At 40.4% G+C, this 20,507-nt stretch overlaps 1 protein-coding gene across 9 annotated transcripts in view; it reads right to left on the bottom strand.

The window, feature by feature from the left end:
• LOC118846179 (vitellogenin-2-like) overlaps nt 1-20,507 on the bottom strand; it is a 66,570-nt gene that overhangs the window by 16,396 nt on the left and 29,667 nt on the right. For all 9 annotated transcript variants that reach the window (XR_005010170.1, XR_005010171.1, XR_005010172.1 and 6 more), the window contains 7 exons: nt 12,341-12,438; nt 8,715-8,839; nt 5,962-6,063; nt 2,595-2,714; nt 2,298-2,484; nt 1,477-1,570; nt 374-559 (listed from right to left, as the gene is read on the bottom strand). Coding sequence is in view for 6 of the 9 variants with exons in the window: in XM_036754459.1 (XP_036610354.1) it covers nt 374-559; nt 1,477-1,570; nt 2,298-2,484; nt 2,595-2,714; nt 5,962-6,063; nt 8,715-8,839; nt 12,341-12,438 (912 nt within the window). In the remaining 3 variants the exon portion in view is untranslated. The remainder of the gene's footprint in view (nt 1-373; nt 560-1,476; nt 1,571-2,297; nt 2,485-2,594; nt 2,715-5,961; nt 6,064-8,714; nt 8,840-12,340; nt 12,439-20,507) is intronic.

Raw genomic sequence — 20,507 nt, 5'->3', positions numbered from 1 at the left:
TAAACTTGGTGTCAGAGACTGTTGGTTATTGGATGCATCTTGGCCCCTGAATTCATCTCTGAGCTCAGGGGAAGGGAGGCCCTAGAGAAGCAATTGTTGGCTTAAGAAAACAGCGCTATTCCAGAAAGTCAATAATACGCATGAATAAATACAGAAAAACCAATAGACTGCCCAGTACATCATTTGAAATCTCTAAGAATAAATGTCTCCAAACTGAACTGAATCTTTCAAGGCAGTTCTAAGAGGCAGCTATGTAATCAGAACATCCCGATGGAAGGCACGGTGATGTGAAAGTTCAAATGGAGTTCCAGCTTTGTCAATGCTGTTCTGTTCCTTCAAGGACTCTGGGGGAAGATCTGGATGACTAGTATACCTGGCCATCAGGAGCTCAGTCTCTGGGCGCCATGGGAAGGTTTCATACGTAAAGTTTTTCTCTTTTAGGTCTAACTTCATGTCCAGTTTCACTGGGTAAGTGGCCTGGAGCTTCGTCTGGAGCTCAATGCCAGACTGGAAGACAGGGGTGTTGATGCTCATTGCTGCCACAGAGTACCAGTACACACTACAGGAGGAGGAACAAAGCAAAGGTTGCATGTGTGATGAGCCAGGAATGATACCTTCTCCTGCTTACACTGTCCAACCTCCCTCAGAGGAATCCTTTTATGCAGAAGGCAGACAGACAAGACACACAGAGAACCATAACTAGGGTAGGTGAGTGGGGCTTTGTACCTATGCACCAGAACTTAAGGGGCATCTAACACTCGTACTCCTTTGGCAGATGGAAATAAACAACAGGTTATACCCACTTGAAGGTTGTGACAGGCTTTGTGCCTACCTCTAACACTACATCCCTTCTTCCCCTCAGTATCTGGGAAACCCAGAGGTCATTAGCTATGTCAAAGGAACATTGTTCAGATTTTTCTGGAGAATGAATTTTGTTGTCACTATGAGCAACTGTGTTCAACAAGGTTGCACCACTGGTCCAAGGAAGTCGACTTAAGCTAAACTGTGATGCTGGCTACCCATTGAACCAGATTTATGTGTAGACAAAGAGCCTAACATAAGCATAAGTCAGGAACATTCATGAAAGATGCCCATGGCACAAAGAAGGGGAAGGCAGGCTCCATATGTTGACCAAGGAAGAATCCCAAGATTTTCCTGTGCCCTAGGTGAGCTTCTGACCAAGCCAGCCTTGCCATGTTCCCTCTCCCCAAAGCAACCTCCTTGTGGCATTTGCTAGGAGTCTGCCTCCCTGCAGCAGGGTTTATGCAGCATCTCTTCCCAAGTATAATCCTAACCCTTTTGTACTGGGGGCAGGGGTATGTGCAGCCCCTTAAGTAAGTCATCATTATATATGGATGGGAGTAATGGCAACCATCTCTTAGTCATCTGGAAAGGCACATTATGGGTTCCTTAGAACCCAGAACTCAGGAGTAAAAATAAATCTCAGCATCCTCTGTCTGAAACGTCTCTCCTTACCAGGGTTTGATGTCAGCAAGCATTTGAACTATAGGGCTGGATGACTGAGGAGTTACTGAATCATCAGATAGAGGACGGGTTACTTTGGCATCCACTGTGAATGACAAAACATAAAAAAGGTTGTCTAAACCCTAGGAAGAGGAATATAAGACCCCAAGTGATTCCACCTTCTCTCACCAGCCTGATTTTCTGTTGCTCCTCAGGACATTCCCTACACTCGAGTCAGGCTGGTCTCATAGGTTCACATAGATATAAGGGACCTCAAGGGTCCTAGGTTTATACTGCTGGAAGAGGCCTCAGAAACCGTCTTGTCCAACTACTTCATTTTACAGATAAGTATTCTGAAGGTGGCTAAGTAGGACTTAGCAAACATTCTTTCCACTGTACCACACTGTCCAGCTGCCTCATTTTGCAGGTTAGGAAACTGAGGCCCAGAATGACTTGCCCAAGGTCATACATGTACTGGGCATCAGAGACAGGACCCTGCTCCCCTTAGTCCAGGACTCCTTCCATTACACCACACTGTCTCCTTCCTGGTCCCATGTTCATCCTTTCCTTAATTCCTTGGTTATTGCTCCTCTGCCTTCTTTTCAAGCCCAGCTCAGGTCTGTCTTCTGAAAAATCTTCCTATGGTCCACTCTAGCTCACACTCATCTCTCCTCGTCCAAACTCCAAGAATCAGACTGCACTTAGAGTCAGAGCTATGTATGGTCCCCATGTGCCCACTTTGGTTCTTTAAAAAGACTGTAAGCTCCTTGAAGGCACTGGGTAGCTACATTGAGTAGCAGTTGGAGGTGATGGAGTGACTTAGCCAAACTCACCATTAGCTGAAAGGTGTGCCAGGGCAGTAGCACAGAAACTGTATTCCAAGGGCAGTCCCATGGAAGTAGGAATGGTGTACCAAAGTTCTGCTAAGCCCAGGGCCTGAGTCCACTGGCCTGAGATACCACTGAGGAGCTGAGGGATTTTCTTCAGCATGCTATATCCATCTGTTGGCTGAGCCAGCTCCTACAGGGACAGAAGAGGGGGGTCAGCAGGAAGGCAAGGTGAAAGGAGTTGAGAACTATGGTCAAGTCCACAAGAAGATACCAAGCCTGAAGCTTGGGGGAAGTCAGTACCTTCAGAATGTCCTGAATAAAGCCCTTGTCCACATCAAAAAAGGCAAGTTCTTGATCAAACAACTTTAGATCGGCAGACAGCAGTGGCTTGACAGCTGGTAGCTCCTTCCATCCCAGCAGCTACAGAAGAACGGGGAAGGGTGGGGGGGGGTGGGGAAAGTCAGCTTAGATACCCTTCTGAGCACTCAGCAAATAGAATATTACTACAAATGACAGAAAGAGACTCTCCTAAAGTAGCATGGTTCAGTGGAAAGGATTCTGAAAGGACCTTGGTTCAAATCCCAGCCCTGACATTTTATCTGAGTGACTTAATTCCTCAGGGCTTCAGTTTCCTAAATGAAGGAGTTGCACAGGATGGTCTCCACCATTCTTTCCAGCTCAAAATCAAAGATCCTATCCTAGCTTCAAAATTTCCATTCTTTGACTGTTTTTTCTTCTTTGAAAACCTCTTTTGTTCTGCTTCTCATCATTGAATGCTATTGTGCTGTAAGAAACAAGGAAGGGGACGATTTCAGAGAAACCTTGGAGAACTCCTATGAACTGATGTGAAGAGTGAAGTGAGCAGGACCAGAAGAACAATTTATACTATAACATGACTCTGTAATAACAAAAAACAGCTTAGGAACTCTGATCAACACAGTAACCAACCAATTCCCAAGGACCAGTTTTGAAGAATACTGCCTACCTCCTGATTGAGAGGAAAGAGACTCACTGTGCTGAATGAGACAACATTTCTAGCCCATGGGGAAATTTGTCTTGCTTGACTACGCATATTTATTACAAAGGTTTTGGGTTTTGTGTTTTTTCCCCTCAGGGAACGAGACTATGAGAGGGAAAGAAAATAAATACTTGTTAATTGAGGGGAGAAAAAGAAAATTGATTTTTTTTAAAAAGGAAAATCTGTCCATTTGTAGCATGCTTGAAGCAGTTCTCTGAATGCCTGGGCAAGTTATAACAACTCTCTGGTTAGACATTAAGCAGCTTGGAAACCTGCATTCATTTTTTTTCCTGATCTCTAATAATAGCTGTCATTTATATAGTTCCTTTAAGATTGCAAAGCATCTGTGCATCATCTCATTCAAGCTTTACAGCAATTTGTTGTGGTAGGCTTTCCAAATATTATTTTTGTTCAACAGACTCAGAAACTGAGGCTCAGAGAGGTTGGGAAGTTTCCTAGAGTCACACGACAAATAAGTATCAGAGTCAGGATTTGAACCCAAGTCTTTATGATTCCGTCTACCCCTGAAACAGCCTTTCTGGGGGAAAAAAGTGCTCCATGTTATACTGTTACTATGGATTGACAGCCAAGAGCAACCTTTTGAATTTCCAGAGGTTTATTCCTATAGTTCATGTACTGTTTTACCTCTAAAGGAACCCAGAGATCAGACTGATTTAAAGGCCAACAGTGTTTGTGATTCATTTTAAGTTTCATTTGGATGGCCACTACAGTCTAGTGTAGTCTAGTAGACCTCATAACTTAAAGACCTTCCATTTTTAATTCATTCAATCAAAATTTATTAAGCACCTATGAAGCGTTGGGGATACAAACCAAGGCAAAAGATACTCCCTACCCTTGAGGAGATTACAATCGAATAGCCACACAGGAAAAACAAAAGAAAATAAAACAACTTCTGCCTCTTCTGGACTAAGGATAACTCAAGAATTGCCTGTTTCACCAGAATTAAATTCTTTCGGTCTTGCTTAGGTCCAACAAATAATTAAATTAGCCTCTATATGTGAACATTCACCCTTATGACCATAGTTAGAATTTCCTAAGTTGTTGCTTGTGTAGGCAAATGCTTAGTGACCTCAAGAAGTCAGAAAAGCTCCCAAAGGTGTCCAGGCTAACAGGAATTTGGTGAGTGACAACGTGTAGAAATTATTGCTACTTAAACTTGCTCCAATGTAAAAGCCCAGAATGAATGGCTGAGCCAAAAATCACCAACATGTATAAATGTGTCATCTCTATTGTTCACATATTTTTCTGTTTTACATAAATGATACATCACCTTATAAGAAATTCAAGAAAAATGAAAAAAAAAATTGAGCAGAGAAGAGCAGGCTGAAGGGTAGTCTCATAATTATGTTCAGGTATAGGATTTTTTCAAGTGGACACTTGGCAATTATTTTCCAAATTCACAAAAATAAAACAAATAAGAAAAGAGGGCTTTAATTAAAGCAGAAGAGGTTCTAGTTGGGCAAAGGAAGAATTTCTTGACAGCTAGGTTGAGCCAACGATTAAGAGAGATTATAAAGTTTTTATTCTTGCAGATAGACTAGAAGAAAGCATACAAGCTTCTGTCTAAATATGCATTCACACCTGCCTCTGGGCAGGAATGAGAGGAGATGATTCCTAAAAACCCTTCTGTGATTTTGTATTCATGTTGTTCAGCTTTTAAATTATTTTGATTAGAAGGAAATGTGGGATGAGTCTAAGAGCCTTCACTCTAGAATCAAAGGGCCTCAGTTAATCTGTCACCTCTAATGCCCACTGCTCAAGAGGGAGTTAGATCAAACTCAGTGGCCAGGGATCAAACTCAGCCTTGGTTTTCTCATCTGTAAAATAAGAAGGTTGTTGGACTTAATGATCCATGAGGTCCTGTCCAGTTCTATATCTACAGTCTTTTGATATTTTCAAAATTCCCGTTTCCTAATGGCTTTTTCATCTCGATATTCCCTTTGTTCCTCTCTGCTTCTCATACTACCCCTATCCTACCCCTACCACCACTCTGGGAGGTGGATAATAACTCACATGTCTATAGTGCTTTGTGCTTATGAGGTGCTTTCCCTACAGTATGCGGGGCTCGCAGTGGCTACACGACCCATCCATCATCACACGGCTAATAAGAGTCTGGCTTTGGAACCCAGCTTTCCTGACACCCCTGGCAGCACTCTTTCCCATACATGGACCTGTCCAATCTACAGGGAAATATGTTGCTCCAGAGCAATGGTAATACATGAGATTGTCTGATGGTGAGTAAATAGAGTAATCTCAAGTAAGGAAACTTGAGTTCAAATTCTGTTTCTGTCATGTTCTAGTTCAGGCATTCTTAACTTTTTTGTGTCTTGCAACTTTTTATCTATCTGAAGGAGCCATTGGACCTCTTCTTAGAAGAAAGCTTTTAAATTCCTAAAATAAAATAGAAAGTGTTCCAAAGGAGATCAATTGTACTGAAATAAAACTATCAATTGAAAAAGAAAAACAAGTTCATGGCTCCCAGCTTCCACAGGAGGGAAAAACATACGCTGCTTACTTAATGGGGATGTGGGATAATGTGTTTTATAAATCTATAGGAAGATAAGCTTATTATTAGAGAAATCCAGCCTTTTGATTTCACATTATAGTCAGATAAAGGATAACACCTACTGTCTTTACAAGTTCCTTTATCTTCCTGTGTGTGGAATATTCCATAAATGATGCGCTTGTTTCCTTCACAATCTCTGTCAAGCCTTCAGCTTGTATACCAACCTAGTGAAACAAAATGAACAAACAAAAAAAAACAGCCATCAGTCAGTTAACAAACATTGATTAAGTGTTCACCATGTACCAGGCACTGTGCTAAGTGCCGGGGATACAAAAACAGACAAAAGACAGTTCCTGCTCTCAAGAAGCTTACAATCTAATTGGGGAGGCAACAAACAAGCAAAATATATGCAAACAAGTTATAAACAAGAAAAAATAGGAAATAATTAAAAGAGGGAAGGCACTAGGATTAAAAGGGATTGGGAAAGATTTCCTATAGAGGATGAGATTTTACTTGAAACTTGAAGGAAGCCAGAAGGCAGAGATGAGGAGAGTAGAGCATTCCAGGTATGGGGGACAGTGAGAGAAAATGCCCAAAGCTGAGAGAAGGAATGTCTTATTTGAGCAACAGCCAGGAGACTGCTGAAGAAAAGATGTTGGGGAGGAAGGTGTAAGAAGACTGGAAAGGTAGGGAAAGGAGAAGGCCAGGTTATGAAGGGCTTTGGACACAAAACAGAGGATTTTGTATTTGATACTGGAGGTGATAAGGAGTCACTGGAGCTTACTGAGTGTGGGGGACGAGGGGTAACACAGTCAGACCTGCGCTTCAGGAAAATCACTTTTGGCAGCTGAGTGGAAGATGGATTGGAGGGAGGGAAAATGTGAGCAGGCAGTCCCACTACAATAGTCCAAGCTTGAGGAGATGGGGGTCTGCATCAGCAAGTGTCAGAGGATAGAAGGGGACATATTTGAAAGATGTTGCAAAGGCAAAATCACCAGGTCTTAGAAACACATTGGATCTGGGAGCTGTGAGATGGTGAGGAGTCAAGAATGATACCCAGGTTTTGAGCCTGAGGAACTGGAAGGTTGATGGTGCCCTTGACAGTAACTGAGAAGTTTAGAGGGAGTGAGAGGGTTGGCAAAGGTGGTGAACCTGTGGCCTTGAGGCCACATGCAGCCCTCTAGGTCCTGAAGTGCAGCCCTTTGACTGAATCCAAATTTCACAGAACAAGTCCCCTTAATAAGAGGATTTGTTTTGTAAAATTTGTACTCAGTCCAAAGGCCACACCCAAGGACCTAGAAAGCCACATGTGGCCTCAAGGCCAAGGGTTCCCCACCCGTGGTTTGGGAGAAACATATTGAATTGTTTTGGGCATGTTTAGTTTTCAATGTCTACTAGACATTCAGTTTGAGATGTCTGAAAGGCAATTGGAGATTCGAAATTGGAAGTCAGCAGAGAGGTCGGAGCAGGACAGGTAGATTTGAGAATGGTCAACATAGAGATGGTAGTTAATTCCATGGCAGCTGATGAGATCACCAAGTGACTTGGTATGGAGGGAGGCGAGAAGAGAGCCCAGGACAGAATCCTAAGGGGACACCTACAGTTAGAGGAGACTGAGAAGGAATAGTCAGATAGATGAGAGGAGAGGGTGAAGGAGACATGTCCCAAAAACTTTGAAAGAAGAGAATATTAAGGAGATCAACAGTGCCAAATGCTGCAGTGAGGTCAACAAGAATGAGTTCCAAGGAAAGACCATTGGATTTAACAGGTAAGAGATCACTGTTAACTAGAGAGAGAAGTTTTGATGGAATGGTAAGGTGAGAAAACAGATGTTTAAGGGGTTAAGAAGTGAATGAAAGGAGAAAAAGTGGAGGCATCTATCAAAGATGACCTCTTGAAGGAGTTTAGCCACAAAAGGCAGAAGGTTTAAGATGATAGTAAGTGGGGATGGAAGTAAGAGGGGTCAAGTGAGAGTATTTTGAGGATGGGGAGATGGGGGCATGTTGATAGAGAGGAGGGAAGAAGGCTGTAGACTAGGAGAGATTGAAGAGAAGTGACAGACTGGGGATGATGGAGGGGGCAGTTGGTTGGAGGAGACAGGACAGCGTGGGACCGCTCGCACAGGTGGAAGGGTGAGCCTTGGTGAGAAGCAAGGGTCCTTCTTCATGTGGGACAGAGATGAAGGAGGACATGGGGCAGAAGGCAATATGAGATGAGGAAGGAGAGGAAAAGGGGGCAGAGCAGGATGAATGGTCACAGTATTTTTCTGTCAAATATCAGGCAAGGATCTCAGATGATAGGGAGATAGGATAGGAGACAAAGAGGTTTGAAGAGGGATGAAAAGATTCAGAAGAAACACTGGAGAGTGGAGTAATGCGTGGATAGGTAGGGAAGTTCATAGGAGCCAGCTGAGGTTCTGTAACATAAACTATCAGTCAGCAAGCATTTAATAAGCACCGACTATGTGCCAAACACTGTGCAAGGCACTGAGGATGCAAAGTCTGGAGTAATCTCTGCCCCTAAGAGTTTAAATTCTAAACACAAATCATTGCTCAGACATTCAATCAACAAACATTTATTAAGCACATCACATGCCTGGAACTCTGCTGGGCTATCATTGGGGCAGCTAGGTGGTGCAGTGGATAGAGCAACTAGCCCTGGAGTCAGGAGGACCTGAGTTCAAATCCAGCCTCAGACACTTACTGGCTGTGGGAGCCTGGGCAAGTCACTTAAATCCCCCCCCCAAAAGCCAGACAGTCCCTGCTCTCAAAGAGCAAACATATTATGACAAGGGAAATAAGAGAGAGTAGAGTACACTCCAGAGGATAGGAGGGTTTATTTGAAGGCAGCGAATTAAGTTCAGAGCAATAGCTACCTCTACAAGATGGATGGCTCCCCCAGCAAAGTGCGCCCCCAGTCTGGAGATGATGGATGTTGGGAACAAAGTCTCAGGGCTGTTTAAGATGAAGAATCTCATGAAAGCACCAGCATCATACTCTCCTGGAGCAAAATAAAGAACACCGTGGCTATTTATGCCTTGTTGCTTTGTGTCCAGCCAGCAAATGTGTATGCCCTTTTTATATAAGGTTGTGGTACATGGTTGGCACTTCCTGTGACTGGAAGCCTGGGGCAGAGGCAGACAGAGCAGGGCAAAGTCTCTTCAGAATCACCTCTTCTCAGCAATGAGATCTCAGTGCCTGGCTAGTACAACTGGACCTGACTAAGAGTCCGTTCAATGATGTACCCTGCAAGAGGCCATTGGGCTTCTGAATAGAGACTTCCAATGAGTGGGGGATAAGCCTGTAGCCTGGGAAGGAACCCCATTCTCCTTGGGGACAACTCTAACACGAGGAAGACTCTCCTGACTTTAAGCTTCAATTTTTCTCTTTGTAATGTCCCCCCTTTGCTTTCTGTTCTGCCCTCAGGGCTAATCAGACAAGTCTAATTCATTTTCTACTTGAGACATTGATGACAGTATCGTGTCCCCAGCCTGTGGCAAGTTCAGCATCCCCAATTTCCTTCAGTACAACTGGTTGGTTGTTGTCCTTTGTTCTGGAAGAGGACCAAAATGACATCACTATGCTAGAGCCAAGTTTCAATGTGTCCGACTGTGGCTGACCAGACCAATACGAGCTCGGAATGCTGTATCACAGGTCGGGCATGTGTGCCTTCAGTACAACTGGTACCTGAGCAAAGACTCCCCCTGGAACATTCCTGACAAGTAGTCCCAGGCCCTCCACTTGAGAACATTTAGCAAAGAACTCACTCCCTCCCCCAGCATCAGAGGGCTCAGCCGTTTCATGAGAGTTCTGTAGATGACCCCACACATGGCGTTATTATTTATCCTAAATTAAAGCAATTCCCCACCCCAAACTGTGATGTTGGTGGTTTCTTTTTAGTGCCTTACACCCCCTCCTATCTGCACCACCTTCATTCAGCAAGGTCCTTGCTCCATGCTCACAATTTCAAAACTGCCTCAAGTCCTGCTGTTGGACTTAGCAAAATTCATTCATGCTAAGGTGTTATTGACTTAAAGTGCCATCCAATTAAAAAAAATTTGGATATTTTAAAAGGGTTCTCTCTCTCTCTCTCTCTCTCTCTCTCTCTCTCTCTCTCTCTCTCTTTCTTTTCTTTCTGTCTTTATTTCTTTCTTTCTTTCTCCCAATGGGGAAGAGGAGGAATGAGTGGGAGAGAAAATAAATGTTCATTAATTGAAAAATTAAAAATAAATTCCTAATGATAATAGCTAGCATTTCTATAGGGCTTTATACATGTTTTTTTTATTTGATACTCAACAGTAACCCTGTGTGGTGAGTGTTATTTTATCCCTCATTTTACAGAAGTGGAAATTGAGACTGAGAGTGGTTAAGTGACTTGCCCAGGGTCATGCACTGGTCTGAGATTGGATTTAAACTCTGGTTTTCCATCGCAGCCCAGCATTCTATCCACTAAAACTACCTAGTTGTTATGGAGAATCTGCAATACAAGGGACAAAGTATGGACTCTCCAGTTCAACTAAATAAATGAAATTGTAAGTGTTCAGAATACTGTGTTTAGTCCTGGGTCTCACACTTTAGGAAGAAGAAGGTCATTAGCTGCTACAGATCTTCAGAAAGGTAACCAGGATGACAAAAGGACTGAAACCATGCAGTTGAAAAAAAGTACATGGAGACACAAATAGCTGTGAGGGGGGAGGAGAAGAGACAGAGTGGAATTTCAGAATTTGAGGGTTGAAAATGGGCCATCTATCTAGTCCAACCCATACACAAAAGGAATCTCCGCTATAAAATACCTGACGAGTGGTTGCCTTATCTCAGCTTGAAGACCTTCAAGGAAGAAGAAGCTGCTTCCTCCTCAGGCAGTGCACTCCACTTTGGAGCAGCTCTGTTTGTTAAAAAATTTTGACTAATGCCAACCCTAAATTGACCTCTTTGCTACTCCCACCTTCTGGTTTTGTCTTCTAGGACCAAACACAGCAGAGATGTCTTCTTGCTTCTGAAGGGCTGTCATGCAGAAGAGGAAGGCAACTTGGCTTGCTTTGTCTCATTGACAGATCTGGGACTAATGGGTTGAAATCACAGAGAGGTGGGTTTTGACTCAATGCACAGGATGCAACAACAACGACAAACAACTTCTCCATAATTAGTGAAATGAATTAATTGTAGAGGACGTTGAGTTCCTTACTACCGTAGGCCATCATGAGGAGGCTGGACAACCACTTGACAGGCACACGGTACTGTATGGGTACACACATACTTTGAGTTGCAGCTGGACTAGATCTTAGAACTTAGACTTAGACACCATCTGGTCCAACCCCCTGATTTTAGAGATGACTTTTAAGATCTCTCCAAGCTCTGAGATTCCAAGGACAAATGAATGCATGGAATGAACGAAGGGATGAATGAAAAATAATGAATTATAAGCATTGTGGCACCTAGAGAAATTTGGATACCCCTCTTTGTCTGTGGGTAATCTTAATTTTTTCATTCTTAGATTGGTTTTAAGTATATGTGATTAGAACCAACTCTATGATGCCCCCTAGTGAGGTTTTCTTGATTTTACATCACTTCTTTACTTCGCTTAAGAGGGATAAAGTCTGACATCATGGCTCTATTAAGTGACCTTCTCCATCATCATTTAGAAAAGTCAAGGTCACCCACTGCATCCTGGGCCATCTCCAGTTGTTTTGAGGAGATAGTGAGGCTGGCGACTTTGCACAGCTCTGCCTCACTTAAATCTGATTCACAAGCAAGACAAGCATTGGTCCTCTTCAGGAACAAAGGATGGACAACAACAACCACAATGAGATCATAGGAGTTAGAGTTAGAAGCGACCTTAGAGATCATAAGACACAGCACAGTATGAACGTTGGTGTACCAGAACAGAAAGAGAAGTACATGTGAATCCTGGCTATGCTTTTTAATCTCTTTGGGATACTGGGAATGTCACTTCCTTTACTCATCTATAAAATGAGGATGCCAAACTAGTTCTAAGGTACCTTTCTGATTTACATTCCATGAGCCTATCCAACTCTCTCATATGAAAATAAAAATCATGTTCAATAGAATGGTTTAGTGGTCAGAAAGCATGGCTCAGCCACCTACCACTTGGGTGGCCTTTGGCAAATCACTCTCTGAAACTCATTTTCTTTTCTGTAAAATAAGGGGGCTAGATTAGATGACATCTGAGGTCCTTCCAGATAAAACATTATTGTGACAAATTAAAATGAAGTAGAAGAATGGAACAATGCTTTTCTGGGGGGAAAAGCCTTAACCAATAAAGGATTCACCACAAATGCTAGTAATCCATTAAACGGTGAGCTTCTTGAGGGCAGGAACCATGTTTTTGTCTTTCTGTTACTTAACTATTTAGCACAGTGTCTGGCATACAGTAGGCATTTAATAAATGCTTGTTGACTTGGCTTGGCCCTTCAGAAATGAAAAAGAAAAAAATGTCTTATAGACTTAATGGAAACAACCCCAGATTATCCCTTTTACTTACTGAAGAAGCGGGAGACGTGAATAGCTTTACTGTAGCGGTAAGTCAAATGGTCCAGTTTGGGACTCAAGAGTTTGATGGCGATGTTGCTCATTGCAGACCTAGATATAATCAGCACCAGCACATAGATCCAGTTTAAGTCCTTTACCAAGTACAGTCAGACCCCCACAGAAGGAACAATCTTGTAATCCTGCATATTTTGTTTTATGCATTTAAAATATCATTTTTGTTGTTTTGGGGGGACTGTCTCCCTATCTTGCCCAACTAGAAGTACATCGGCCAATCACGGACCAACCCAACTACCAATTGGCATAAAAACTTGATCTGATCCTTTTCCATCTTAGGCTACTTTGGCCCTTCTGGGGCAGCCCAGTGGTCCTCTGCTCCTGGAGGCTGATCATATTAGTGCCGCATTTAGTGTTGATGTCTAATCAGTTTGGCCCACTATAACTCAGAACTCCTCTGCTCAAACCATCCACCAGCTTCAGCCTCCCCAATAAATGAGCTTATCAGAGTTCTGCCTCTTAAAACATTATTCAGAGAATGGATCCATAGGCTGCCCCAGAGTGCCAAAGGAATTCTGAACACACACGAAAAAAGTTAAAAACCTTGACTCTGTAAAATGGTGCTTATTCTAAATGTGGTTGTTTTCTGAATTTTTTAATTTTCTTATCCTTTATTATAGTGAATCGCTCTCAGAAAGATGGGGATGTATTTGAAAGTAATATAAACAAAATAGAGCAATACAATTAAAAGTAATAATAGTAATAGTGGAAAGATGATCAGCTAATGGCTTCCTATGTTTAAATGCATAATTTAAGGAGGAAAGAATTCTCTAGGAGTCCTCACAGGATTGTTTGGAGGATAAAATTAGATAATATTTGTAAAGTTCTTTGTAAACCTTAAATTGCTATATAAATGTTAACTATTATTATTTTGATTATTATGGGAGGTACATAGAACATAGCCTGGGGCTTACACTGAAGGGAGGAATATCTCTTTCCTTTTCTTAGTTTTAAGTCACAAAAGAAATTTGACATTGAGTCCTAACTGAGACAGATCAATGGAGAGGTAAGGTAGGGTAGGGTTGTGGGGGTGGGGGAGGGAGATGATGTTAACAGCTAAAACTGAATTTTCAGGCTACAGTCGTCTTATAATAAAGTTGTCTTTAGTTTTACAGAGTTGAATTCCAAGAACCAGAAGCAAGAACATCCCAGAGTCAGGCTTTTTATCACGATGAGATCAAGGTAACATGTGTCTTGGATAAGTTCTAATTGGTCTGGAGCACTAAGGGCTAACTGGATTGTCACCATCTACATCCTTGTCCTGACCCAGACGAAAAAAGAAAAAGATACGGGCCTGGGAAACAGTTAGTTGGACTTTTTATACCAAATGAAATGCACTGGAAATTTTATTTCCCATAAGACTTTTGCTTAGAAAGTGGTTCTTTGAGTACAATTAGTTCTAAAGCCTCGTAAACATGTTCAATGATAAATGAACATAAGAGATAGCTAAAGAAGGCAGGATAAATAGCAGTAAAGATGCCCAGAAATTCTCAGGAGAAAAATATCCAAGAAGTGAGCCAGCCAAGAAAGCTCGTGGCCTCAGATATCTCTCCACAAAGGCAATACAAGGTAACAAGCAAGATGTATCAGAGCTTTTAATGCCAAAAAGATAGATATGATCCCCTAAGGATTACCGAGAATTAGTGGGCGAGGACCTAGGATTAGATTATAGCTTTGAAAGTAACACTTTATTCAAAAGAAACAAGAGAGATAAAAAGGTGGGGGAAGGAGAGTAGTTGTTTATTAAGAAAATATATTCACAGGAGGAAAGGTGGTGCAAGGCATTTGGGGTGAATAGTGACAAAGGCAAAGAAAGAAAGAATGTTGTCATCTGTGTGCACCACAGATGACCTGGACAGAAAGAGAACAAAACATAAGGAGATATAGAAACAGATCACAAGCATGAAGTCATAACAGAGTAGTAATGGGGGATTTCAATTGTTTGGACATCTGCTGGTGCTCTCTCTCTCTCCCTCTCTCTCTGCCAAAACCAGAACAGCTAATAATTCCTTCACCAGCCTTAATGATCATTTTATCCTTCAAAAGGTAGAGGAACCAACAAGGGCACTTTTAATATGGATTTGACTTTTGCCAACAAGGAGAAGCTGGTTGCTGGGGTAGAAATGATGGGGCCCATGGGAGAGCATCTTAGAATTTGTGATAGAGAAGAGGAAAACTGAGCAGTCTGAAGGGCACCCTAAGTTTTAGAAGAAAAGATTTCAAAGGCCTTAGAGAAAGGTGTAGGGATAGTCTCTTAGCTAAAGTTCTACAGTGGATGTCAGACCAAGAAAACAGGGAATCTTTAATGCAGAGGTCTTTATCCTGGAGTGTCCTGACTTCTGAAGGACCCAGGATAGATTTCAGGGAGGTCAGTGAATTTAGAAGGGAAAAACTATTATCTATATTTTCACTAACTTCTAACCAAAATTTAGCATTTCTTTTAATCAGTTAAAAATATTATCCTGAGGAAAAGTCCATACGCTTTACGTACTACCAAGGGGTCTGCAACATTAAAAGGGTCAAGAATACCTGCTCTAAAGAATTAAATTCTTAAAATTAAGACTTTTGGGCTATGAAAATAATCACATGTGGTACTGAGCTATCACTAAAAGATTTGATCTTTTTATATATATTTAATGTATATTTATTTAATTTGATATAATCATTGAAACTTGATGTAGTCTCACGCATCAATTAAAATCATGCGGCTTCCCTTTGGGGAAAAATTAAATTCTTAAAGACACAAAGAGGAAAAATTCTACTAAGCAAAAAGGGGGTTGTCTAAAAAGACTGCTACAGATGCAAACAGAATTAGCTTATCCATTGAAAAAATTTTTAAAGATCTAAATACTGCTAATGTACAAAATGATCAAATGAAACTGAACACTGTGATTATAGCGAGCAAGTTTGGTCCCAGAGAAAGATGAGGAAATACGCCTCCCGTCATTGGAAAGGTGGGAGATGACGGGCGTGGAACGCTGCATATGCCATCCTTCTATTGGTTGATTTTGCTTCATTGTTTTCTGCAATCGGTTACAAGGAAAGCTCAGTGGGCGGGGAAGGCGGGGGAGGGGTATGTTTGGAAATTATTGCCATGAAAAGATAAAAGGCATCAGTGAAATTTTCAAAAAATAAAGAAGACAAAAAACCCCCAAAAACAAAAGTTGCAAGCAAGGGGAGATAACGGAAGATGAATACAAAAAATGGTGCTGTCCTATAAGAATTATATCAGGAGAACTAAAGCTCAAAATGAACTGAGGTTCGGGCAAAGAAAGCCAAGAAAAACAAAATGGAGGATCTGCCTTACCAAAAAGAAAGAAAGAAAGGAAGAAAGAAAGAAAGACAGACAGACAGACAGACAGAAAGAAAGAAAGAAAGAAAGAAAGAAAGAAAGACAGACAGACAGAAAGAAAGAAAGAAAGAAAGAAAGACAGACAGACAGAAAGAAAGAAAGAAAGAAAGAGAGAAAGGAAGGAAGGAAGAAAGAAAGAAAGACAGACAGACAGACAGAAAGAAAGAGAGAAAGAAAGAAAGAAAGAAAGAAAGAAAGGAAGGAAGGAAGAAAGAAAGAAAGACAGACAGAAAGAAAGAAAGAAAGAAAGAAAGAAAGAAAGAAAGAAAGAAAGAAAGAAAGAAAGACAGACAGACAGAAAGAAAGACAGACAGACAGAAAGAAAGAAAGAAAGAAAGAAAGAAAGAAAGAAAGAAAGAAAGAAAGAAAGACAGACAGAAAGAAAGAAAGAAAGAAAGAAAGAAAGAAAGAAAGACAGACAGAAAGAAATAAAGAAGAAAGAAAGAATAAAGAAAGAAAGAAAGGAAGAAGAGAAATAAAGAAATAAAAACAGACAGAAATAAAGAAATAAGAAAGAAAGAAAGAAAGGAAGAAAGAAAGAAAGAAATAAAGACAGACAGAAGAAAGAAAGAAGAAAGAAAGAAAGAAAGACAGACAGAAAGAAGAAAGAAAGAAAGAAGAGAAAGAAAGACAGACATAAAGAATAAAGAAGAAAGAAAGAAATAAGAAAAGAAAGGAAGAAAGAAAGAAAGGAAGAAAGAAAGAAAGAAAGAAAGAAAGGAAGAAAGAAAGAAAGAAAGAAGGAAAGGAACTACATTAGGGAAAAAAGAAAGATTAAAGAAGGAAGAAGACTTCAGAGTGGAGAGAATGAGGGCTGATAGCAATGAATAGCGGAGGGAAGGAAGATCTACTCAGCTCTTATTGGGATCATTTTCTCTGCCAAAGAGAAGGAGCTTTGGAGTGGAAAGGAGAGAACAAATGTAGTATGCCTCAAAGTCTGAGGGCTGATTATTCACCGTGGCAAAAGCAGAGATTTGGAACAAAGGCTGGAGGTGGGGAGTTGAGGGGTAGTGGTTTGACAAGACTATCTAGTTGATTTTGTTTCTCCATTTTGTTTTCAAGGAAGGAAGGAAGGGAGGGAGGGAGGAGAGGAAGGAAGGAAGGAAGGAAGGAGGAAAGGAAGGAAGGAAGGAGGAAAGGAAGGAAGGAGGAAAGGAAGGAGGGAAGGAAGGAGGGAGGGAAGGAAGGAGGGAGGGAAGGAACAAAGGAGGGAGGGAGAAAGGAGAAGGAAATGAATAAACAAGTATTTATTAAGCACCTACTATGTGTCAGGTATTGTGCTAAGTGATTTACAAAAAAATATCTCATTTGACCCTCACAACAACCCTAGGAGGTAGATGCAATTAATATCTCCGTGTTATAGTTGAAGAAACTGAGGCTGACAGATGTTAAGTGATTTGTCCAGGGTCACGCAGCTAGTTAATGTCTGAGTCTGGATTTGAACTCAAGTCTTTCTAACTCCAGGTCCAGAACTCTATCCATTGTGCTACCTAGATGCATAGAACATAAATGATCTCAGATAGAGGGAAAACCAAATTATCTAAGTTTCACGAGGGTCTTATAAGGCTTCCTTTGCAGAGCCCCACTCCAAAAGTGAGTTTGGAGTACAGGGTGCCCATAAGGAGATTATAGAGTAACTATGTTATCTGTCCTAACCACCAGATAGCGTTATGATTCAGTAGAGCTAGAAGTGACCTCAGAGGTCAATTAGTCCAATTCCCTCATTTTATAGATGAAGAAACTAAAGTCAGAGAGGCTAAATTACTCGTCTAAGGTGATAGAAATAAGACACAAACTGAAGTTTTCTGATTCTAAACCTGGTGTTTTGTTTTCTACTTTACCATGATGCCTCTCTCTTTCCCTGAGGCAGAGACCTTGTCTATAGTGATTAGGAGGAGAAGATTCAAAGACAGATTAAATACCAGTAAGTGTTTGATATTTTGTGCTTTCAAAGAGTTTGGTCCTTAGAGATTAAGACCCTCCTTCTGGAGAGAAAAGATTGTCCGTGGACAAGGTTCTGGTAACTGAGAGATTCATTATGGGGAGAAAAAGATGCTAAGAGATTGATAATGGGGATATGAATATTTGCTGGCCTGCTTCTTTAAAAGAGTGAAGCTTAAACCTTGGTGCTACCAGCTAGAAGAGAGCTGGGAAGAATCCACTTTTCTTATGAAGAGGAAATATCTCAGCAGAACATTCCAACTGAAGGCAGAAGCTGGAAGCAGAATAAAAGCTCCACAAATAGTTGCCCAGTTGAGCAATGGCTAGCAATGATAACAAGACCAGTAGAGCAAAGCTGGGCAGAGAGCATAAAGAAAGAAGAGATTACAGACCATTCTTTCATGCCCAGAAGAGCCTACTTGCCATTCATTGGGATGATTAGCAGGGAGCAGGTCCAGTGAAAGCAGAAAAGTGGCATCACCAGAAGACACTGAAAATGTCTTCAGGTATGAGTCACTATTCCATAGGTGTAGTCTGTCCACACAGGGCACATGTGTGGGCCTCTTTTGTTCTTTCTCATGTTTTCCCTAGCCAATCTTTCCACATGCAGTGTGAGAGTGTGAGCAATGTTAAGTTGCAACTTCTTATTATGCTATTTCATTAAATATGTCTATTCTTAACTAAATGTACCCTCTGGCTAATGAGACATAGTAATCACGTTGTGGGGAGAATGTTAGTAAGCTGCAGTTTTTGAGTGGATTCAGATCCACACAATACTTTGTGGCTCTTTGTCTGAGGGGACCTAAATGCAAATGGAGGAGCATTCCCAAGTGCTACATAAAACTAGCTAATGGGGAGTTTTTACTGGAGATAAGTAGGGAGATATTCAGAAACTACCTTGCTGCCCTTGATGAGTTTTAATCATGGACCGAGGTAATCTATAATCTAGGGTGCTCAATACACTGGCATATGTAGTTGTTGAATCACTCAATGAACTTTAAAAGACTGTGGATAGCAAGAGACCTTAATGTTCCCCTTTCACACCTAGACAAACCAAACAAAAAGATAGACAAGGACTTGAATAGAACTTTAGAGAAATTAGATATGCTAGATCTCCTTTGACTACTGAAAGGGAATAGGAAGGAATTCACATACCTCCAAGCTATATAGGACACCTTTACAAAAACTGACCAAATATTTTGGCATAAAAAGCTCACCAAAAATGCAAAAGAGAAGAAATACTAAAAAAAAAAAACCCAAACTTCATTACTGATCACAATGTAATAAAATTATATTCAATAAAGAGCTCTTAGAGAAGGAATTGAAAGTTAAATGGAGATTAAACAACATCCTTCTTTTTTTTTTTTTGCTTTTTGTTAGGGCAATTGGGGTTAAGTGACTTGCTCAAAGTCACACAGCTAGTACATGTGTCAAGTGTCTGACGCCGGATTTGAACTCAGGTCTTCCTGATTCCAGGGCTGGTGCTCTACTCACTGCACCACCTAGCTGCCCCTCAATAACATACTTTTAAAGAACTGGTGGGTCAAAGAAGATATTATAGAAAAAAATAGAAAATTTCATCAAAGAAAAGTATAATAATGAGACAGCATACTGAAATTCTTGGGATGCAATTAAAGCAAAGTGTGGGGGAAATTTAGGTCCCTAAACTCTTTCATTAACAAGAGAGAGAAAGAAAAAAAATCCAATGAATAGGGCAAGCAACTAAAAAAAAACCCAACCCTGAATGACAACAAAACAAAAATCTCAAACTAAATAAAGTAGAAATTAATAAAATTGAAAGCAAAAAATACCATTAAAGTGATAAATACAATTAGGAGCTCTTAAAAAACTAATAAAATAAATAGCTAATATGGTTTTTTAAAAAGAGAAATTCAAATTGTTCACATTGAAACTGATAAATGAGAACTCACTCTAATTGAGGGGGAAATAAAGGAAATTATAAAAAAAATTATTTTGTTCAATTGTATTGCTTATAATGCTTATAAAACTGAAAACCTAGAGAAAACGGATGAATACTTACAAAAATATAAAATGTATAGACTTAACAAAGAAGAAAAAGACAATTTAAACAAAAAATAACTTTTTAAAAATTGAACAATCCATAAATTAACCCCCAAAGAAAAAAAATCTCCAGGAGAAGATGACTATATCAGTGAACTCTATCAAACATTCAAAGAATAATTTATTCCAGTATTACATAAATTGTTTGCAATAAGAAGAGAAAGCACTTTTATAGTCTTTTTCTATGATACAAAGACGGCCTTGATTACCACGAATTGACAAAGGAGACAGAAAACTACAGACTAATATCCCTAATGAACAGCAAGGCAAAATTTTGAAATAAAATATTAGCAGGCAGGCTCTAACAGCATGTTAGAAAGATTAAATATTATGTCCAGGTTCGGTTTATGCCAGAAATGGCTGGTTCAACATAAAGGAAACTATTAATATAATAAATCATCTTAATAACATAATATGAACTATATGATTATGTAAATTAATGCTGAAAAGGCTTTTGACAAAATCCAGCAGCAGTTATTAATTTTAAAAAATATCTAGAAAGCATAAAAATAGACTTTTCCTCAATATAGTAAATACAATTTATCTAAATCTAAGAGAAATCATTATAAGATACAGAGTTAGAGTCCTTTCCAATACAATTAAGGGTAAAGCAAGGATTTCCATTACCACAACTACTATTTAGCATGGTGCTAGAAATAATCACTATAGCAATAAGAGAAATGGAAGGAATAATCATAGAGAAATTAACTGAAACAATAAATTCGGCAAA

The sequence above is a fragment of the Trichosurus vulpecula genome, chromosome 4 (genome assembly GCF_011100635.1).
Source record: "Trichosurus vulpecula isolate mTriVul1 chromosome 4, mTriVul1.pri, whole genome shotgun sequence".
NCBI lineage: Eukaryota > Metazoa > Chordata > Mammalia > Diprotodontia > Phalangeridae > Trichosurus > Trichosurus vulpecula.
Note: the sequence above shows the minus strand (reverse complement) of the source record. Positions and strands in the feature narration are given on the sequence as shown.